Raw genomic sequence first — 18,714 nt, 5'->3', positions numbered from 1 at the left:
AAGAAATAAAATCCAGACACAGCAAAGCAGCTTCCAAAGCAGTTCACTTCATTAGGCTTAACTTCATTACTACCAAAACGCAATAAAAACAACTGCTTTAAGAGCTACTTTGCAGTGTGCAGACTTTACTTCCCTTCTAACCCTATATTTAGGTTATAGGCAAATATGTTGATTTGTGATGTACTGCAGTGTGCACTGCAAAATCCTAGGTACTTTTTTACATACTGAGGTAAATTGATTGGTTGCAGTGTAGACAACAGTATCATACTACTGCTAACGACACACAATTTGAGCTGAATCAAATTCCATAACCTTTACCAGTATTTTCACAGTTCAATGTGTACACAGTCAGGACCTGTTGTATAAATAAAATGTCTTTGTTCTTGTTTTCATAAAGCCATGATCACATTAGTCATTAAGCTGTATACTAGTTTAACAGTTGTCCAACAAGTCTGTCTTTTGGATGTCTGTAATACAGAATGCCACAAAAAAAATACTACAAAAGGCCACCAATTTCTACATCTACACTGAGAAAATAGTGTGGCAAAAAAAAAAAAAACATGTTACTTGTGAGTGCTTTTTTCCTGTGAATTTCCTGTGTATCTCTCTTGTAAATCACACACCTTCAAATAGTATCTATCATCTTGAAGAGGGAGTTGGATCAGAGTCTGTATCAAAGTGAAAGATGCTGATTAGATAGACTCTGGTTGTGTCTGGCGGTGTCCCTCAGGGAGCTGTGACTCAGGGCGAGACCTCTCAGGCTCTGGGAGTTGGCTGACAAGATCTAAATCGGAAACATTTAGATAACAGTAATGACCCCCAAGGAAACCGAAGCACAAAATGAAAGGATGATTGAAATAATAATACACTGTAAGCCTACATTTTGTGATTTTGATAATAGTAATAATGATCATTAATTTCATTATTATTTTTTAACCTTTTTGCAGTTCTTGTTGGGGTATTTGTCACTGTACATTTTGCACATAAATTAATTGCATCCTCTGCATTTAACCATTTTCACTACTCGGAGTAGTGGGCGCCATTAATACAGCACCCAGGGATGCTGTTAGGGGTAAGTGTCTTGTTCAGGGACGATTTGACTGAGGGGATCGGGGTCGAATCAGTGACCTTCCTATTCCTTGCTGCCACACAATTATGGATTTGTTATAAAATGACAATTTATAATAATATAAGTTTGTTATAATATTATGGTGCCCTTCAGGCTTTGCTTATACTGATTTACTGGACTAGGGATACTTACATTACATTTGTAAGTCAAACATAAGTTTTACATTGAGTTTGAAGCCTATTAGGTTGTAAATTCATCAAGACGTATGCAAAATCACACACCCAAACAAAATCAAAAGCTCAGGATTACCTTAACCAGCACATAGTCCCCAGGGTGAATCGGGGCAGTGTGAGAGTCTGCAGGCGTAACAGCTATGTCATCTTTGGGGAAAATCACCTTCACGTTCCCATCACTTCTCCCACATAGCTCCAAGGCAGATCTCTTACTTTCCTGTGCACAAAAGAGCAGACAATATAATTGATACTGTACTGTGGCTGAAGGACTTTCATTACAGCATTGACCTTTCAAGAAGAAAAGCTTTTCCTCAGACTTCTGTCTGAGTCAGAGGAAGAGGTTTTCAAATGGGAGCTATGTGGTGTACAAACTATTATTCCACCCTGTCAGTAAGTCTTTTATCCAGCGCAGTTTTTGTGGCTGATATTTTGTCTGACTGGTCAGGTTAGCACTGCAGTACTCACTCCCTCCACCAGGACGAGCTGTGTGCTGCCAATTAAGGCAGCGTTGATCCTTGCTGCCTCCTCCCTGAACACACGGATGATCTCCTCCAACCTGCGCTGCTTTACCTCTGGCGCCACGTCATCCTGTAGCTGATGGGAGGCGTGGGTTTTCTGAGGAAAGGAGAAGGCAGTAGGAACACAGAGGACAGATATTATAGGGATATTTGAGAATAAATATGTCCACTAAACAGTCATGCGCTAACTAAAAAAGTCCTGGTGTTCTGTGGTGAAAGATCATAGATGTACTGCCGGCTGGGCAATTTGTCAAAAAATAAAAAATCTAGATTTTAAATATAAAATAACAATTTGAATATTATTTTTAGTTTTTTATCTGTACATAAACTACTAGAGCAGGTGTCTTCAACAGGGGGTCACACATTTTAATTAATACAATTAATTGGATTAAACGCTCACCCTTAGTTGTGTTAGTATAGAGTACTGACCTTTCTCATGCTGTAGGCAAACAGAAACCCCACATTGTAGCCCACTTGTCTGATCAATGAGAGTGTCGATTGGTGGTCGTCCTCCGTCTCACCGCAGAAGCCTGCGATGAAGTCACTGCTCAGGCACACCTCTGAGACACAGTAACAGCATGAGCGTCATTCATGGCTGACCATTAAAAGGAAGCATTCCACTTTTTGACACATTTCTGGCATCATTATAGTTTATATAATAACTAATGTTATTCAATTGAAAAGGTTTCACAGTATGACTTTAAACAGAACATTTCCTAATACAATGCAGAACGTTCAGTACATCTTGAACAAATTGTGCGCTCTACCTGGAATTATGTTCTTGATGTTCTCCACAAGTTCAAGATAGGACTCTCTTGTATAGCTGTATATTGTAAAAAGACAGTTGTGTATAAAGAGACTTGATGAGGATAGACATGTTATGGACCACTTCAACAAAATTCCAAAGTAACCACTTAAGCCCTATATACTTAATTCGTATGACGAATAGCAAAATTATTAGCCGATCTACAAGCTCTCAACACATTGCAATGCGATGCATCGTGAGCTTGTAGATTTGCTACTTTTGAAAAAACATTTTGACATGCCCAAAATAGGGATGCCAGGTTTAGAGTGATTGATTGAGTCATTGAAAACATTGTGACGTCTTACCCACGGCGCATAGATTTTAGGACCTGGCTGCTGCCACTCTGGGCTGGAAGGTGGAGCTGCTTGCAGATGTTCCCTCTCTCTTCAATTAGCTGCAAAACCTGCAAATACACAAGCCAGGATGAAAACACCAATAGATCACCCAATGAACCAGGTGAACATGCTTTTCTAGTACATACAATACTAACTATTATTTTTGTGTATGATGTTAGCTACATATAGATTCTTGAATATTCAACTATGTCTGGTAGGAAGGTGATAAAAAAGGAATGGCAGGCATTAAGACTGACTGGTATCAATGGCAGTAAGTTGACAATGTATCAACTGTATACTCATCAAAGTTCTCCCTTTGGTAACCCTTTAAGACCTGAGGCGATTCTAAAAAATGTTTTCTAAATTCTAACAGTTTTTTGAAAAGTGGCACTCGGTGCCGCGCTATGAGCTTGTAGATCTGCTATTTTTGAATGGCCAAAGAAATCTTAAGTGACACAGATGCGTTCCAGGTCTTAATGGGTTGTTAAAAGATAACTTATTTGTGAATATGTAATTATCAGCGTACTGCCTGCCTGCCTGACACATCTCTGACCTGCTCACTACCTATAAACCAACAGAACTCTCACATCATCAGGCATCGGTCTCCTTACTGCCAGTAGAGTAACAAGACCAGGAGACCTGGTTCTGCCAGACCCAGAATATATTTCTATTTTATGCCCATGTATGGAGAAAAGAGGGACAGACCCTTTTATGCCCATGTATGGATGAAAGGGGGACAGACCTTCATGCCCATGTATGGACGAAAGGGGGACAGACCCTTTTATGCCCATGTATGGACGAAAAGGACAGACCGAGGTCTTTTATGCCCATGTATGGACGGAAGGGGGACAAAGCCTCATGTAGGCCGACACCTTGGGTCTGGCAATAACTAATGCGATGGAGGTTCATTATGGTCCTACTCCCTGGAAGGATTTTCATTTTTTGATTGATGGTCAACGTGGTCAATTGAAGCAATACAATCCTCACTGCATACCATTATTGATGGCAAATTCCTACTCACATATTTACATATATTCACAGTCAATGATACAAGCTGCAAACCACACCATGGCGAAGGAAATTTAGCATCCAAATATGTTCTGCCACTGTGCTTCTGCCACCCAGTGATGTCAGAATACATCAATGGGTAGCAGCAGTAAACTAGGCTGATACAGCAATACAAAGAACATTAGCAGGTATTGTGGACAATACAGACATGCCTCTTCTGTGACTAATAAAAATACGTTTGAAAACTTTTTTCAAGATACATATAAATGTATCAAACCCACCCTGAGTGCCTGAACCTGGATTTTTTCCATGCCCTTTGGTCATAATCTTTCCATTCTCCTGAATATTATTCCCTTCCATGAGCACCGGTCATTTGAGGGATACCAGTAGCGCTCCTGTAACTTCTCTCTTCTACTTATAAATGTGCACTGGGCACATGCATAGACCATTGGTTCTCAAAGTGGGGTCCGGGGACCCCCAGGGGTCCTTGAGGGAGTTCCAGGGGGTCCCCAGCTAAATGATGGAGTAGGCACCTATCTATGTCAATTTAACTCTGAGAGTTAAATTGACAAATGGAACTCTGAGAGTGTTCCATTTGTACACTCTCAGAGTTAAATTGACATAGATTTTACAATATAAATTGCGGTCCAAGTGATAGAAATGACATTAAACTGTAGCCCTAATGCATGTCAAACTGGGGGTCCTTGAAATTAAAATGGTTGAGAATCACTGCTATAGCTGTAAAAAATCTTCTCTTATGGGGGTCCCTGGCATATCTTTTGAAATGGGGGTCCGCGGGCTAATAAGTGTCAATTTGGGGGTCCTTGACATGAAAAGTTTGAGAACCACAGGCATAGACCAAACACTAGTATGCATCAAGCTTTAACATTTGGTTCAGTGTCAGTGTAAAACACCTCATCTGGGAAATCTTTGGGATGAGGGGAGGTGAATCTGATCCTCATATCGGGGTCGATGTTGGACACCTGGTCTAGCAGGTCAGCGAAGCGCAGGCCTCCCTTTTTGGTGCGGTAGATGGTCCTGAAACCACGGCTGAGCTGGGTTGGGTCAGTGCTGCAGAACTGCTCCTCTGAAGTGTCCCTGTAGCTGTTTACGTTCTGACCCAACAGTGTCACCTCTTTCACACCCTGGGAAGCCCACAGACGCACACATAGTGGGATGACAGCTGATCAAGTTGTAGCCATAAATAGCTAGAGTAAAGGCTTATGTCTTTACAATTGAATGAGCAAATACAATAAAATATACAGCACATACAGCAGCCAGCAGGTGATTACCAATATCCTTGTTTCTCCTTGGTATTGATATCTCACTGTCATCGATTATAATAAGAAATTGTGTGTCTGACAGAGATACCAAGTTATTTGTTTAAGGTTTATTTGTTTCCTGCCATTTAAGAGATATGCTCCTCTCTCAGCACTCAGGAGGTACACACAATGTTGTGTACTTTTGTTATTAAAAGAAGTACAAAGTAGTGCTAAATTTGACTTATCCAATCGGACCTTTTAGTTTTACTGCTCAATTTAAGACCATTAGCTTGGGGTCTGTGTAAAACATATTTAATAGATAAAATGTCATTTTATTTATTAAAAAAATCTAACATCCTGTTCTCTATTAGAAAGCGCTATCATCTTGTTGCGCAAAAAAACAGAATCAAATGAATGTACTTTGATTTGTCACACAGGATATAGTTTGTACAATTTGATTTCATTGTCCAGGAATGGTGAAATATTTTATTCTGGCAAGCACTCACAATCCAGTCTCTGAACTATTGTGCCCCTAAGCTGTCATAAATAAGAGCATGGATACACGTCATAGGCGGCGGGTGAGCTTGACAATTGGGAAGGCGCGCGTGTGTGAACAAGGCCGTAATTGTATCACATTTGACTTGCAATTATCTTGATTCTAATTTTTGCCTGATTTTACTGATTTATTATCAAAAAATGTACTAAATAATGCTGCCCACATATATTATATATAATTTGCACAATTCCCAGAATTTCCCAGCATAACATTTGAGAAGGCTTAGCCTACCCTAGCCTTCATTACCCGCCGCCTATGATACACTTCCCCAACAAGTGCACAGCAGTATCCCGAGAACTGCTGTGCACTTCAATAAATTGTTTGTATGCTGTCATAAAAAGGCACTTGGGCCACCTACGTGCTCCCTCACTGAAGTTGCTCTGAGAAGCAGCAGCTGCTAAATTCCTAAAATGTGACGTAAAAGAGAAACTCACCTGTTCAGACAGGATCCGGATTTCCTCAAGGATAGAGTTAACAGGTCGACTCCTCTCTCTCCCACGGGTGAAGGGAACAATGAGTAACTGCACATATTGTCACAGCCACACATGATAGACCTATCAGAGGTAGGAGAAAACCATAAAAGAAAACCATAATATTGCTTATTGTCATCCAAAACTACAGTACTATAGGGTTCTCCATAGGTGCTTACACTTGGGATAGTAACATTTTTTTCTTTAAAGGTTTTTAATGCCTTTTATTACTTTTTATGCCTTACGGTATGTAAAATCACCTTGAATTGCCGTTGTGCATGAAATGTGCTTTACAAACAAACTTGTCTTGCATTACTGTGTTGATAAGGAGGACCTACAAAAATCACTGTTGGTCTCTAGCGTGTCCTTTAGACTCACACAAAAGCACTGTAGCCGTGAGGGGTGTGGTGGACAGGCATGATGTCAGCATAGGTCTCTTCTAGTGATAGGAGCACGTTGCTGGCCTGTTGGCCCCCGCCAGCCACAGCCAAGAGGCGGGGAAGGTCTCGATATGCATCTGGACCGGCCAGGACATCCACCAGCTTCTCTCGCTCCAGAAGCTCCGTCTTCAGCCTCTCAGCCATGCAACCTGGACAACGCAAGCACACACAATCATTACCATAGAAATGATCAGGGGCGTGGTGGCAGCGGTGGCCTAAAGGTTAGAGGAACGCACTTGTTGCTGGAAGGTTCCTGGCTAGATTCCCCAGACCGGGCCACCACTCACCCCTCTTCCAACACCGCTTAAGTGCCCTTGAGCAAGGCACTGAACCCCCCAACTGCTCCAGTGGGGCTGCTCAGACTATGGTTGTGTTCAGCTCCCAGGTTTTAATGTGTGTGTGTGTCTATGTGCAAGGCCTTCCTGAAAAATGAGCACTTCTGCACACCTACTACCCTGGGTAAATAAAGAACAACAAAAATAAAAGCAAGACTCTAATGAACAAGGTCACATAAATGGTTACGGTCACAGATATGTCACTTACCTAAAATCCCAATCTTCATTGGCGCTAGAGTCTTTAAATGTTTCTTCTTCATCGCTGTCAGTTGCTGTAGTCTGTTCCAAATAGTTTGTTCAGCTTTCTCTCTGTGAAGTGTAGCATGGCAGTGTGCTTTTGTTATTTTGAATGTTCCGCTTACTGCTTTCAACAACAGATTTCGGTATGAGTGAGATTTGGTCCTTTATGCAAATGAAAACTGCTTGGAAGCTGTTCACTTTATTATTGTAAGTTTGCCTTCTTTATACTTACATATGAAGCTGTACACTGTATTATTGCAAGTTTGTCTTCCTTTTTGTTACAATATGAAACTATTTCGTTTTTGCATTTGGTAATTAGCCTATGTCTTTATCTGCTTGTTTATTTTTTACTGCAGGGCTTCTTCATCTCTGTCATTAAAAACTGATTATTGACATTGAGGAGTGTATTTCTTCATGAAGAAGCCATGGTCATTGTTGAATGCTCCGCCCCTGGCTGCACTTTCAAGAGACGGACGACGTGTCAGAAGCTCTGGCCATTGCTCTGTTGACAAATCATGGACTTGCCCATCCGAGTGCACCCCCTGTCATGGCCGCTCCATCCCAGGCCCCGGCCCCTCAGGGCCCGAAACTGGACCGGCCGAGATGAGAGCCCCTTTCCAGCTCTTCCAGTGTGCTGGGCCCGAACTCGGTGACAGCCTGCTCAAAGCTGATCCCACCGTCGCTTCAGGGACTTTGCCAAATCTCATCGCCGCCATGCGTTATCTAGCAGTCATTCCAGTCGCCACATGTGTACTGCGCACTGAACTGCTTCAGTTACGCCAGGAACGCGACGAGACCTTCCGCGCCTTCACTGCTAGGGTGCGGGGGAAAGCAGAGACATGTGCCTACGTTGCGGCGTGTGGATGTGGCGAGGCAGTGGACTATACTGACCATATTATCCGCGATGTTCTCATTAATGGGATATATGACTCTGACATACGCCGCGAGGCACTGGGGACACCTGACATCCTACAGATGCCAGTTAACGACGTGGTTGCACTAGTCGAGAACAAGGAGATGGCCCGTAATGCTCTCCCATCCTCTACCCTGTCAGCCGTCTCGTCATTCCAGCGCTTGAAGAAAGGCCCACAGATGAGCCCCACCCCGACCCCAGGCCCGGCGGACAGGGCAAGGGTAGCCTCATGCCCGGAGTGCAAGGGCACCTTTAATGTCTTCACGGAGGGGCCTCGCGGATGGAACACCAAGCCTCACCAGCTTTGCATTGACTGTTTTAGGGCCCGCCGACGCAGGAGGCGACCACAGGCTTCTGCCGGCAGTCAACAGGCCGCAATGGAGTTGGAGCCGATCTCCCAGAATGCATCTTTTTAGTCTAGTGCCCGCCCTGGCCAGCGGCGCGGGGGCCATGCCAACATCATTACTCTTGCAGATGACACAATGGTCTTGGGCCTGATTACCAACAACTACACCATGGCTTATGCAGACAAAGTGGTGCCAAGAGAATAAGCTCGAGCTCAATATTGAGAAAACTAAAGTGCTGATCCTAGACTTTAGGAAAAGGGGTGTGCATGTGCCCCATGTTTGAAATTGACCCTGCCAAACAGCCCCAAAGACACCATTTCAGCACTGTTTGACCCCACTGATTGCGAAAACTGAAGTTAAAGGAGGGGGCTGTATTTGGCAATACAGATTTGCCTGCCTGTAAATGCCCAGAATGATGCAAGTCGGGAATACATGCCCCATCCGTTGTGCAATTTAAAATACTTTTGAGAGCATTTTCAAAATACTAAATACTTTCAGTTAAAAAACAAGACCAAAGAAACAACAACAATCAGTAATCACAGTTAACATTTCCCCCCAAAGGGCTTTGTAGCAATAGAATATTTAATAGTTAATTAGACCCTCCAGAAAAACGCGGGCAAAAATCCTTGATTATGCGGTTTAAAACTCTTCATTATGCGGGCTAAAATCCTTGATTCTGCAATGAAATATGCGGGGGGTTTTGCAACCTTATGCGGTGAAATTGCGGGAAGTTGTGAAATATGCGGAAAGTTGTGAAATATGCGTCAATATGCGAAATATGCAATATGCGAAAAGTTGCGAAAAATGCAGAAATATGTGATATGCGAAAAGTTGCGAAATATGCAGAAATATACGATGCGAACCGCATATCATGCGATGCGATGTGCGTATTATGCGATGCGATGCGCATATTATGCGATGCAGCCTTTTTGAAAAAACGTTACCCCCACATAATTTTGCGCCATTTTGCTGATTATGCGGTAAATTCTGCGATCGCATAATCGCATTTTTCTGGAGGGTCTAGTTAATGTTGGTCATTTCAATGTGAGAACCAGCACATTCATAGAATGAAATAGGAAGTGTGTATATTCATTGCATTTTTATACACGTTCCCAGAGGAAGTGCTGGGCTACAGTTATGAAATGTACCAAGCTTACATCGCCTGACAAGAGTCTGTCATCCAGCTGAGTACAAATCAGGGGGTGCAGACTGCGGAGGCCGCAACCACACCTGAAGGAGGCCTTATTACATACAGTAAGAACACAATAGTGACCTTATTACACTATTGTGTTCTATATTACATTATTATTGTTATGATTAACCTTCACTTTCATCACTGTATAACTGGACAGGCTCCATATAATAGAAATGTTCTTTAAAAAATTAGAAAATGAATTATGCAACATGTCCCAGAGCGTGTAGTGATACATGTCATCTTTCACTGCAGATAGGTGTCTGAGAAGGTTTTTTTCTGAATGTCTAAATTACAATATACATGGATTTTAACTGGTATTTTATTTTGATTCGGTTGTTTAGGGGGTATTTGTATTTTGTAAGACACATTTGAAGGCATGAGGCAGAGTTATTGGCAGCAACATGCAAGAAGACAAATACACCTAACCAATGATACTAGCTCCAGTACTCTAATAATACTTTGGAATGAGGACTATCTTGTTTACAAACTGTTTCTGCCTGTAAACACAAGGGAGATTTAGACACAACAAACTTCTGAAATTAGAAATGCAAAATGAAAAACACATTTTCCCGTACCTCTGAAAGTCCGTTGATATCCCTTCTTCTGTAGTACGGACCAGGCTATCTCTGTGTCATTGACATTCATTTGACAGCCATAAGTTTCAAAGCATACTGTAATAAAAAAAAGTGTTTAGTATAATTATTGCCAAAATGTTGATGATCAGTGGTGTAAAGTTTACTCAAGTACTGTACTTAAGTACAATTTTGAGGTAGGCTACTTTTACTTTACTGGAGTATTTCCAATTTTCTATACTTTTACTTCTATTCCAGTACATCCCAGAGGCAAATATTGTACTTTTACTCCACTACAATACAATATTGGACAACTTTATTTATTGGTTACTTTGTAGATTTTGATTATTATTACAAAACATACATTGACCACGTCAGCCCTAAATACATTTCGGCCATCTGAAAACAGACGATCTACAAGCTCACAATATGTCACGCATTGTTAGCCCTGAAACATGACTGTCATACCATGACAGTCATGGTGCCGTGTTCGATTTTTTTACATTGCCAACTCTCACATGAGGGGGCTGTATTTGGCAATACAGATTTGCCTGCCTGTAAATGCCCAGAATGGTGCAAGTCGGGAATACATGACCCACCCGTTGTGCAATTTAAAATACTTTTGAGAGCATTTTCAAAATTGATCCCGCCCCTTGGGAAAAGAAACGTGCTCATGGAAGCACCAGACTCATATCCACGCAGTGATATAGTCTAGCTACGCCAGGCTACTTTCACTCTGCCCTCTGTCAGCCAGGTGTCACACATTTCCAGAGGAGAATCCGTTTTTGGCCTGCCACAACGCTGCCTAACGCCTTGGGTAAGTACTGACTGCATAAGCCAATGGATGAGCCACCCACTGAGAGACATTTGCTTTTCATGCCTGTAATGCAATCATAATTTGTACGTTCCGACCCGGTGTTGATAGTGTACCTCATAACTGATGTGTAGTTGTCAATTAAATAATTAATTCTGTGAATATCATAACTTACCATAGTCATTTATTTTGCAAACAAAACATTTTTAGCTTAGAATTCATGTTGTGAGGAGGGAATCTGGCATAAGGAAGATGGCTTAATATAATCTTTTACTTTGACTTGAAATTCTCTGGATGGCAGATATAAATTGTGTGCAGCAATATTGTATTGTACAATAGCTAATGTGTGTATTGTGCAATGCCTGTACTTAAAACCCATTAAGACCTGGAACGCATCTGTGTCACTTTAGATTTCTTTGGCTATTCAAAAATAGCAGATATACAAGCTCATAGCACGGCACCGAGTGCCGCGCTATGATCTTGTAGATCTGCTATTTTTGAAAAATCTTTTTAAGAATCGCCTCAGGTCTTAATGGGTTAAGGGGCATGTACAGTATAGGTCGCTACATGCGAGTGCTGTAAAGCCTGGTTTATAGTTTGTCTATGATGGGGTCGCATGCCGAAAATAGCTGATCTGTGTGCACTATGAGACAGAAGTGCAAATTGATTTGGTGATGTTTAACTCTCTAAAAGCCTCAGTCTGTGATCCTAGTCCTACCCTAAACTAAGTGCAGCCTAGCAGGCCTGGTGGTGAGGGGACAGAGATGGTCTAGAGAAGAGGATAGAGTAGAGAAAAGAAGATCAGTGGCGGTGTCAGGGGATAGAAGAGCAAATGATTCAGGGGCAGGGAGAGCAGAGAGAACAGAGGAGGAAAGATCAGTGGAGGATAGTGAGCGAAGGTTGCGACGTGAGGAAATCATGTGGGTAGGGAGGGGCTGTGAGGGGGGAGAGGAGAGAGAGAGAGAGAGTAAGACATGAAGTAGTGATAAGAGAGTTTCTTACCCTTTTCACTGGAAAGAGGAGTGACGGACAGGTTAGCAGTAGAGCAGCCTCTGGTGAAGATCAGGTCCAGTTGGTTGCCCGCCTCGTGGGTAGGAGGAGATGGGGAAAGGACTAGGTTCGGGAGGACACACAAGTGGAGGCACGCATTGCTGCTTGTCTGGCTGACATCTCGGAGTGGATGTCGACGCACCACCTGAAGCTCAACCTGGACAAAACCGAGCTGATGTGCCTCCCGGGGAAGGGTTGTCTGCACCGAGACATGGCCATCACCATTGATAATGCTGTGGTGACGCCAACTCGGACTGCGAAGAATCTGGGTGTGACCCTGGACAATCAACTGTCGTTCTCGGCAAACATCGCATCAGTGACACGGTCCTGCAGATTCCTCCTCTACAACATCAGGAGGATTCGCCCCTTCCTCACGGAGAAGGCAGCCCAGGTGCTCCTCCTGGCTCTTGTCATCTCCCGCCTGGACTACTGCAACTCCCTCCTGGCTGGTGCTCCGGCATCTGCCATCAGACCTCTGGAGATTGTTCAGGAAGCTGCAGCTTGTCTGGTGTTCAACCGCCCCAAGTTCTCCCACACAACTATCCTTCTCCGTTCTCTACACTGGCTCCCCGTAGCAGCTCGGATCCAGTTTAAAACCCTGGTGCTAGCCTATAGGGCAGTGAAAGGAACAGCTTCTTCTTACCTCCGTGCTATGGTCGATGCCTACACCCCTGCCCGACCACTTCGGTCTGCCACCTCGGGCGACTGATTGCCTCGTCACTCAAGGGTCCTTCTGGTCGATCGACACGGTCACAACTTTTTTCTGTTCTGGCCCCACAGTGGTGGAATGGACTTCCCACTGATGTCAGGACAGCAGAGTCACTGCCCATCTTTCGCCGCAGGCTGAAAACCCACCTCTTCAGGAAACACTACCCTTCCTCTTTGTCTGGCTTACTTGTTAACTAGTTGTACGAACTCTTGATTTATTGTTGTACTGTTTTATTGGATCTTGTTTAGTCGATACACTTTTGTATTAGCTTGCGCTCATTTGATTTTGCTATTTTGTCTCATCTGTTTAAGAAAATAGGTAGCTGATATATGGCACTTTTACCTTAGCGCTAGGTATACTCTTGGTTGCTTGTTTTTGCAGGAAATGCACTTAAGACTTCTGGTGATTAGTAGTTTCGTTCCCTACCTATGTTGAATGCACTTATTGTAAGTCGCTTTGGATAAAAGCGTCTGCTAAATTACTGTAATGTAATGTAATGTACTGCTGCAGGGGACATCAGCCATTGTTTCGAGTAGGAACTAATTTGATTTGATTTTGATTTTATTTGGATCTCTTTTAGCCGAGGCTAATCTTCCAAGAGTCCAGCAAGCAGAAATACAATACATTACATACGTACAGTGTACAATACTGATAAAATTAAAATTACAATAAACATATTGCAACATACCATAATGTAAAAACAGTACCAATATACAGAGTTACACAATAAAAAGATGTAACTCATCTCACATACACACCTACTACTAGGCCTTAGGCCTATGGTCACCTTAAGGATGACCATGGATACCCATGGTGGACTATGCATGGCAGGGGCGTCCTCCTCCCTGAGCCAGGCCTAGACCTGACCGCATACCATTGTAAAAACTATTTATTACTATAAAAATAGGACACAGAAGAAAAAAAAAAGCACGAATCATTAAACAAACATCCAAATTATTGCAATGAGTTCCATATTTTGACCGCCCTAAAAATAAAAGATCTGCTTCCCATGATAGTTTTTATTTTAGGTATAACATAGTGGTTTTTGCATCTTGATCTGGTGTTGACCAGATGACTATCACGAACTAATGTCAACCGATTCCTTACACTAACTGGCTTGTGATTAAACTAATAAACTACTGCAACATTAACCCTTTCATTATATGATGTTCCTTAGACAGGATTTACAGTAGGGTGTTGGTCAACCCAACAGTGCAGCCTCCGTCTAATCACACCAAAACATTTTATCGAATCTAATAATACAAAGCACTGCACTTGAGCATTGAAGATCCTTTTGTCCTCTCCAGGTCACAACAGCTGAGATGTTGTCATGGTCATGGTTTGCCCTCTTGGCACTCATCCCTGTGACCTTCAGCGCCAATGCTGGGGTAAAGGTCAAACTAACAGAGAAAGGCCTCGAATATGGTAAGTCAGAGGAAAGCTCATCCCCATTCAATTGACATGCTTTGCTGTCTCCAGAGTCATACATAATAAATAACATATTTTTCATCCAACTTTGCACGCTTGGCTGTGGACAGGTAAACAGATTGGGATGGCATCTCTCCAGCAGAAACTCAAAACCATCACGGTCCCGGATATTTCAGGGAAAAAACGAGTGTCTCCCATTGGCAAAGTCAAGTACAGTTTGTCAAAGTAAGACGCGCAACCTAATTCACCACTGCCTTCAAACATCTGAAAGACTGTTAGCCTAATGTAGCCTACTGGTTCTTTATAGTTCAAAAGTTTAAAGGCATCAGTCATAACTGTCATAACAGAGGATGCTCCTGTTCTGTATTGTATATTACAGCATGCAAATAGTTAATCTGGGATTACCTAAGTCTGTCCTGGGGCTGGTGCCGGGGACTGGTGTCAGCCTGTCAATCAGCAACGCCTTCATCAATCTACATGGAAACTGGAGGGTAAAATACTTACGACGCATGTGAGTGGGATTTACTGCCCTCTGAACTTACAATAGTGGGATATCGTTGCAACGACACTGACTTCTCTCTTTCTCACAATAGAAAGGACAGAGGCTCTTTTGACCTGGGTGTGAAAGGACTTACCATCACCACCAGCATTTCTATCAAGAGTGATGAGACAGGCAGACCGACGGTCAGCAGTGTCAACTGTGGGGCCACTATAGGTGGCGCTAGCATCAAATTCCATGGTGGAGCCAGGTATAAGCTCTGGAAATGTACCACTTAATAACAAGGAAGTGCAATGTCTGATTTATACTTGGTTGTGGGGGTGTTGCGCACCGCAAATTGCAGATTGACAAGTTCTTTACAACTTCTGGAATTTCTTGACTCACCATAAACCCCTAAATGTTTCACTTCCTCTTCCAGCTGGCTATACAATCTCTTCAGAAAATTTATTGAAAAGGCCATACGGAGTGCACTGCAGAAAAAGGTGAGGACATAAAGGGGTTATTTCCAATAAAACTCTTTATCTTATATGTATCTTTTGATAAAGTACCCCCATTATTCAACACTGGATGTGATCAATATCCTTGCAAAAACGGAACACAATCAGAGGACAAGTTTTTTTCACAGTAAGATAGCCTTTCATATCTGAATAAATTGGATATTGCCTTTGCCAATAAGAAGTAGGGGGGTTTCATCGCAAATTGCTCTACATCTATTTTCAGAGATTTACTTTGATGTTGGCAATACAGTTATGACCAGCCAGTACCAATATAGAGGTCCTTGTTCTTTTATTTTTGCAGATCTGCCCCCTGGTGGCTGATGCAATATCTGACCTTAACCCTCACCTGCAAACACTCAATGGTAAAACACAAGCTTGCAGAAACATATTCATATAGCTATGTGGATAAATATATATAATACATGTTTTGTTGTACATAATGTTACATTGCAGTTCTAGCCAACGTGGACAATTGCACAGAGATTGAATACTCCATGGTGGCATCACCGGCTATTTCCAAATCTTCCATAGATTTTAGTTTGAAGGTAAGAGCAAACAGAAACTTTGTATCTCTGTGCATCTATCTGATGTCTGGTCAGTGGTTGCAGGATTTAGTTTGTTCAGTTTCCATCTATCTCATAATTCTATCTCTGGGTCTCTCTTTAGGGTGAATTCTACAACATTGGACATCATCAGGAGCCTCCATTTTCCCCGAGTCCTTTCTCTCTACCTCCCCAAGTCAACAACATGCTTTACATTGCCGTGTCATCCTTCACCACCAATTCTGCAGCCTTTGTGTACAACAAAGCCGAAGCTCTCAGTCTGTACATCACAGATGATATGGTGAGCCAGATACTCCTAATCAAACATAAATCCACTTTCATGATAGATATCAACCTTAATGTCAGAGTTCTCAACTCTGTCTCCACAGATTCCGCCGATCTCTCCCATCAGACTGAACACCAGGACCTTCTGGGCATTCATTCCACAGGTAACAGAATTACAGCTCCCTATTATTTCACAATTATACTGTAAGCCTCCCTATCAGTACTTTTGTATCAACGTTACATATATCGGGGTGTATGTTTTCAGATTGCCAAGCGTTTCCCAGGTCTGATGATGAAACTGTTTGTAAAGACGGTGAAGGACCCGATCATAACTTTTGAACCAAACAACATGACGCTTCAAGTTACCAGTACCATAACAGCATACGCCATCCAGCCCAACACAACGCTTTCTCCTCTGTTTATCCTAAACATGGTATGTTGAACTGAACTTCTAAGTCTGATTCGGTGCAGGGAACCACAGCGGTTTAGTGTCAACATTGTTTCTTCAGTATTAGTACAAAAAATGCCACAACAATATGAACTGGAGACAAATATAAAGCACTATAAATAACATTAACCTACGACACAGATACCCAGACATCCTGTATTTGAGTGTACCTCTGAAGCTCACCATTTCATCTTTATAGGATGCAAGTGTCAGCACTCAACTGCATGTGACTGGGACGAAACTGGCTGGATCGGTCACCCTGAACTCGTGAGTTCCTGTGAAATGCTTGTTCAAGTTCACAGCGCACATTCACAAGTACACTCTTTGAACTTAATTATGTTTGTCTAAATTGCACAGGATGGAAATTACGCTGGGAACTAGTTATGTGGGTGAATTTCAGGTAAGATACATACAGTACTTAATTGACCGGATTCCCATGGGTTACACACACTAAATATCTTCTCCAAAAATAGCCAAACTACAAGTTCATAATGCATCGCATTGAGCTTTTAGATCTGCTGTTTTGGGCCAAAGTGCCCCCATTGAATAGGGATGCTAGGGTGAAGTGGTTAAAATGTATAACATATGCTCAGATTGTGTGACGTGATCTATTCTTCAGCTTAATCACATAATCAAATCCCCTTATCGCAACAGGTTAAACCCCTTGACTTCATCTTTTCAATGGTCCTGAAAGTGGCAGTGATACCCACGGTTAACGGTGAGTTCTTTGTATGCTAGTCTGTATATGTACATAGTGTACCGTGGTCTCATTGAGTTGCCATGAAGTAGTATGTATTACAATGCAATTCATTAACGTAAACTTGTTGACCCTCATAGCTCTCCTAGAAAAGGGATATCCTCTTCCTTCTATTGGAAAGATGAAACTTGTGAACGCCCAACTTCAAGTCCTAAAGGTGAGATACTCACCGTTGTGTGGGATCTTTAAAATCAGGCTTTAGAATGGCCAGATGTGTTCTAAGAATTACATGCTTTATGATCAGGGCCGGGACATGTAACCACTACCATTAATATCACACTGATCACTGCACTGCTGTCTCCCTGTCTCTGCAGGACTATGTGCTGATTGGGACAGATGTTCAGTTTGCAGGGTGAAAGGCACACTGGATACTCCCACACAGTAAAATCCTCTGTGTTCATTCAACTCAAAGTGTCAAATGGTACATTTATATCTGCCATCCAGAGGATCTTTCAGTGCAAAATAAAACATTTCCATTGGTGTTAGTCACCACAAAAGCCAGTGAACAGCTACCATGCACACAAGTAAATGACGGCCACCTTCATACTGTAGATCTTTTTTTATAATTTTTGTTATTCATCTCATTTACATTTTGCATATACATTCCTGCAAATGTTTGTTTCTGTTTTCATGTAAACTGAATTAATAAATAAAACTTGGGTGATACCTACCAACAGGGATTGATGCCATGACAATGAACCAAAAATGCACATCCAAAACATATGGCAGGTGCAGGACAAAATAAAGAGAGAAATAAAATCCGGACACAGCAAAGCAGCTCCCAAAGCAGTTCACTTCATTAGGCTTATCTTCATTACTTGTGCCAAAACATAATAAAAACAACTGCTTTAAGAGCTACTTTGCAGACTTTACTTCCTCTAACCCTATATTTAGGTTACAGGCAAATCGGGGTCATCCCTATGTTCCCCAGGTTCTATGTTCCCCACTTCCCCCAAAAAAGGTTCTATGTTCCCCGGGTTCTATGTTCCCCACTCAACCAAAAAAGGGTTCTATGTTCCCCACTCATCCAAAAAAAGGTTCTATGTTCCCCACTCAACCAAAAAAAGGTTCTATGTTCCCCGCTCACCCAAAAATGCAGGAAATGGTGAGACATTTAAAAAGGTTTAAATACATGTATTTATACCCATTAGTTATTTGTAATTTTTCAGTTTTTAAAGTGTCAAAATATCATGTTTTGAAAACTTCTTTGAAATGACTCAAAATCTATTTAGGGGTGTCACAACATTAATTTCACGATACATATGATACGATACACGATATTGGGCTCACGATATCGATGCGATATTATTATCATTTTTACTATCATCAACATTGGCCATCATCTTCAGTTTCAAAGTGCTTAATTTATAAAGCATATAAAAAGGTG

At 42.1% G+C, this 18,714-nt stretch overlaps 2 protein-coding genes across 2 annotated transcripts; one reads left to right on the top strand and one right to left on the bottom strand.

Annotated features, from left to right (window-relative positions):
* Nucleotides 1–442: 442 nt before the first annotated feature.
* On the bottom strand, nucleotides 443–13,395 carry LOC311048550 (mitochondrial tRNA methylthiotransferase CDK5RAP1-like; the record flags this gene model as incomplete). The annotated part of the gene is given in 14 exon segments (XM_084061808.1): nucleotides 443–784; nucleotides 1,379–1,519; nucleotides 1,768–1,917; nucleotides 2,250–2,380; nucleotides 2,588–2,643; nucleotides 2,931–3,028; nucleotides 4,883–5,113; nucleotides 6,221–6,303; nucleotides 6,306–6,340; nucleotides 6,635–6,845; nucleotides 7,240–7,392; nucleotides 10,302–10,397; nucleotides 12,115–12,225; nucleotides 13,374–13,395. Coding segments are annotated over 14 exon segments (1,629 nt in total). The 3' UTR covers nucleotides 443–673.
* LOC311049130 (bactericidal permeability-increasing protein-like) lies at nucleotides 11,048–18,255 on the top strand. Its single transcript, XM_084062599.1, has 16 exons — nucleotides 11,048–11,115; nucleotides 14,179–14,296; nucleotides 14,410–14,524; nucleotides 14,679–14,810; nucleotides 14,893–15,048; nucleotides 15,217–15,280; nucleotides 15,597–15,657; nucleotides 15,749–15,840; nucleotides 15,962–16,138; nucleotides 16,227–16,286; nucleotides 16,388–16,555; nucleotides 16,770–16,837; nucleotides 16,928–16,970; nucleotides 17,225–17,288; nucleotides 17,408–17,484; nucleotides 17,642–18,255. Exons 2-16 carry the CDS (start codon nucleotides 14,194–14,196, stop codon nucleotides 17,681–17,683), a joined length of 1,422 nt encoding a protein of 473 aa, XP_083918725.1. The 5' UTR covers nucleotides 11,048–11,115; nucleotides 14,179–14,193; the 3' UTR covers nucleotides 17,684–18,255.
* The last annotated feature ends 459 nt before the right edge of the window (nucleotides 18,256–18,714 follow it).

The sequence above is a fragment of the Gymnoscopelus microlampas genome, assembly GCF_963454915.1.
Source record: "Gymnoscopelus microlampas genome assembly, chromosome: 7".
NCBI lineage: Eukaryota > Metazoa > Chordata > Actinopteri > Myctophiformes > Myctophidae > Gymnoscopelus > Gymnoscopelus microlampas.
Note: the sequence above shows the minus strand (reverse complement) of the source record. Positions and strands in the feature narration are given on the sequence as shown.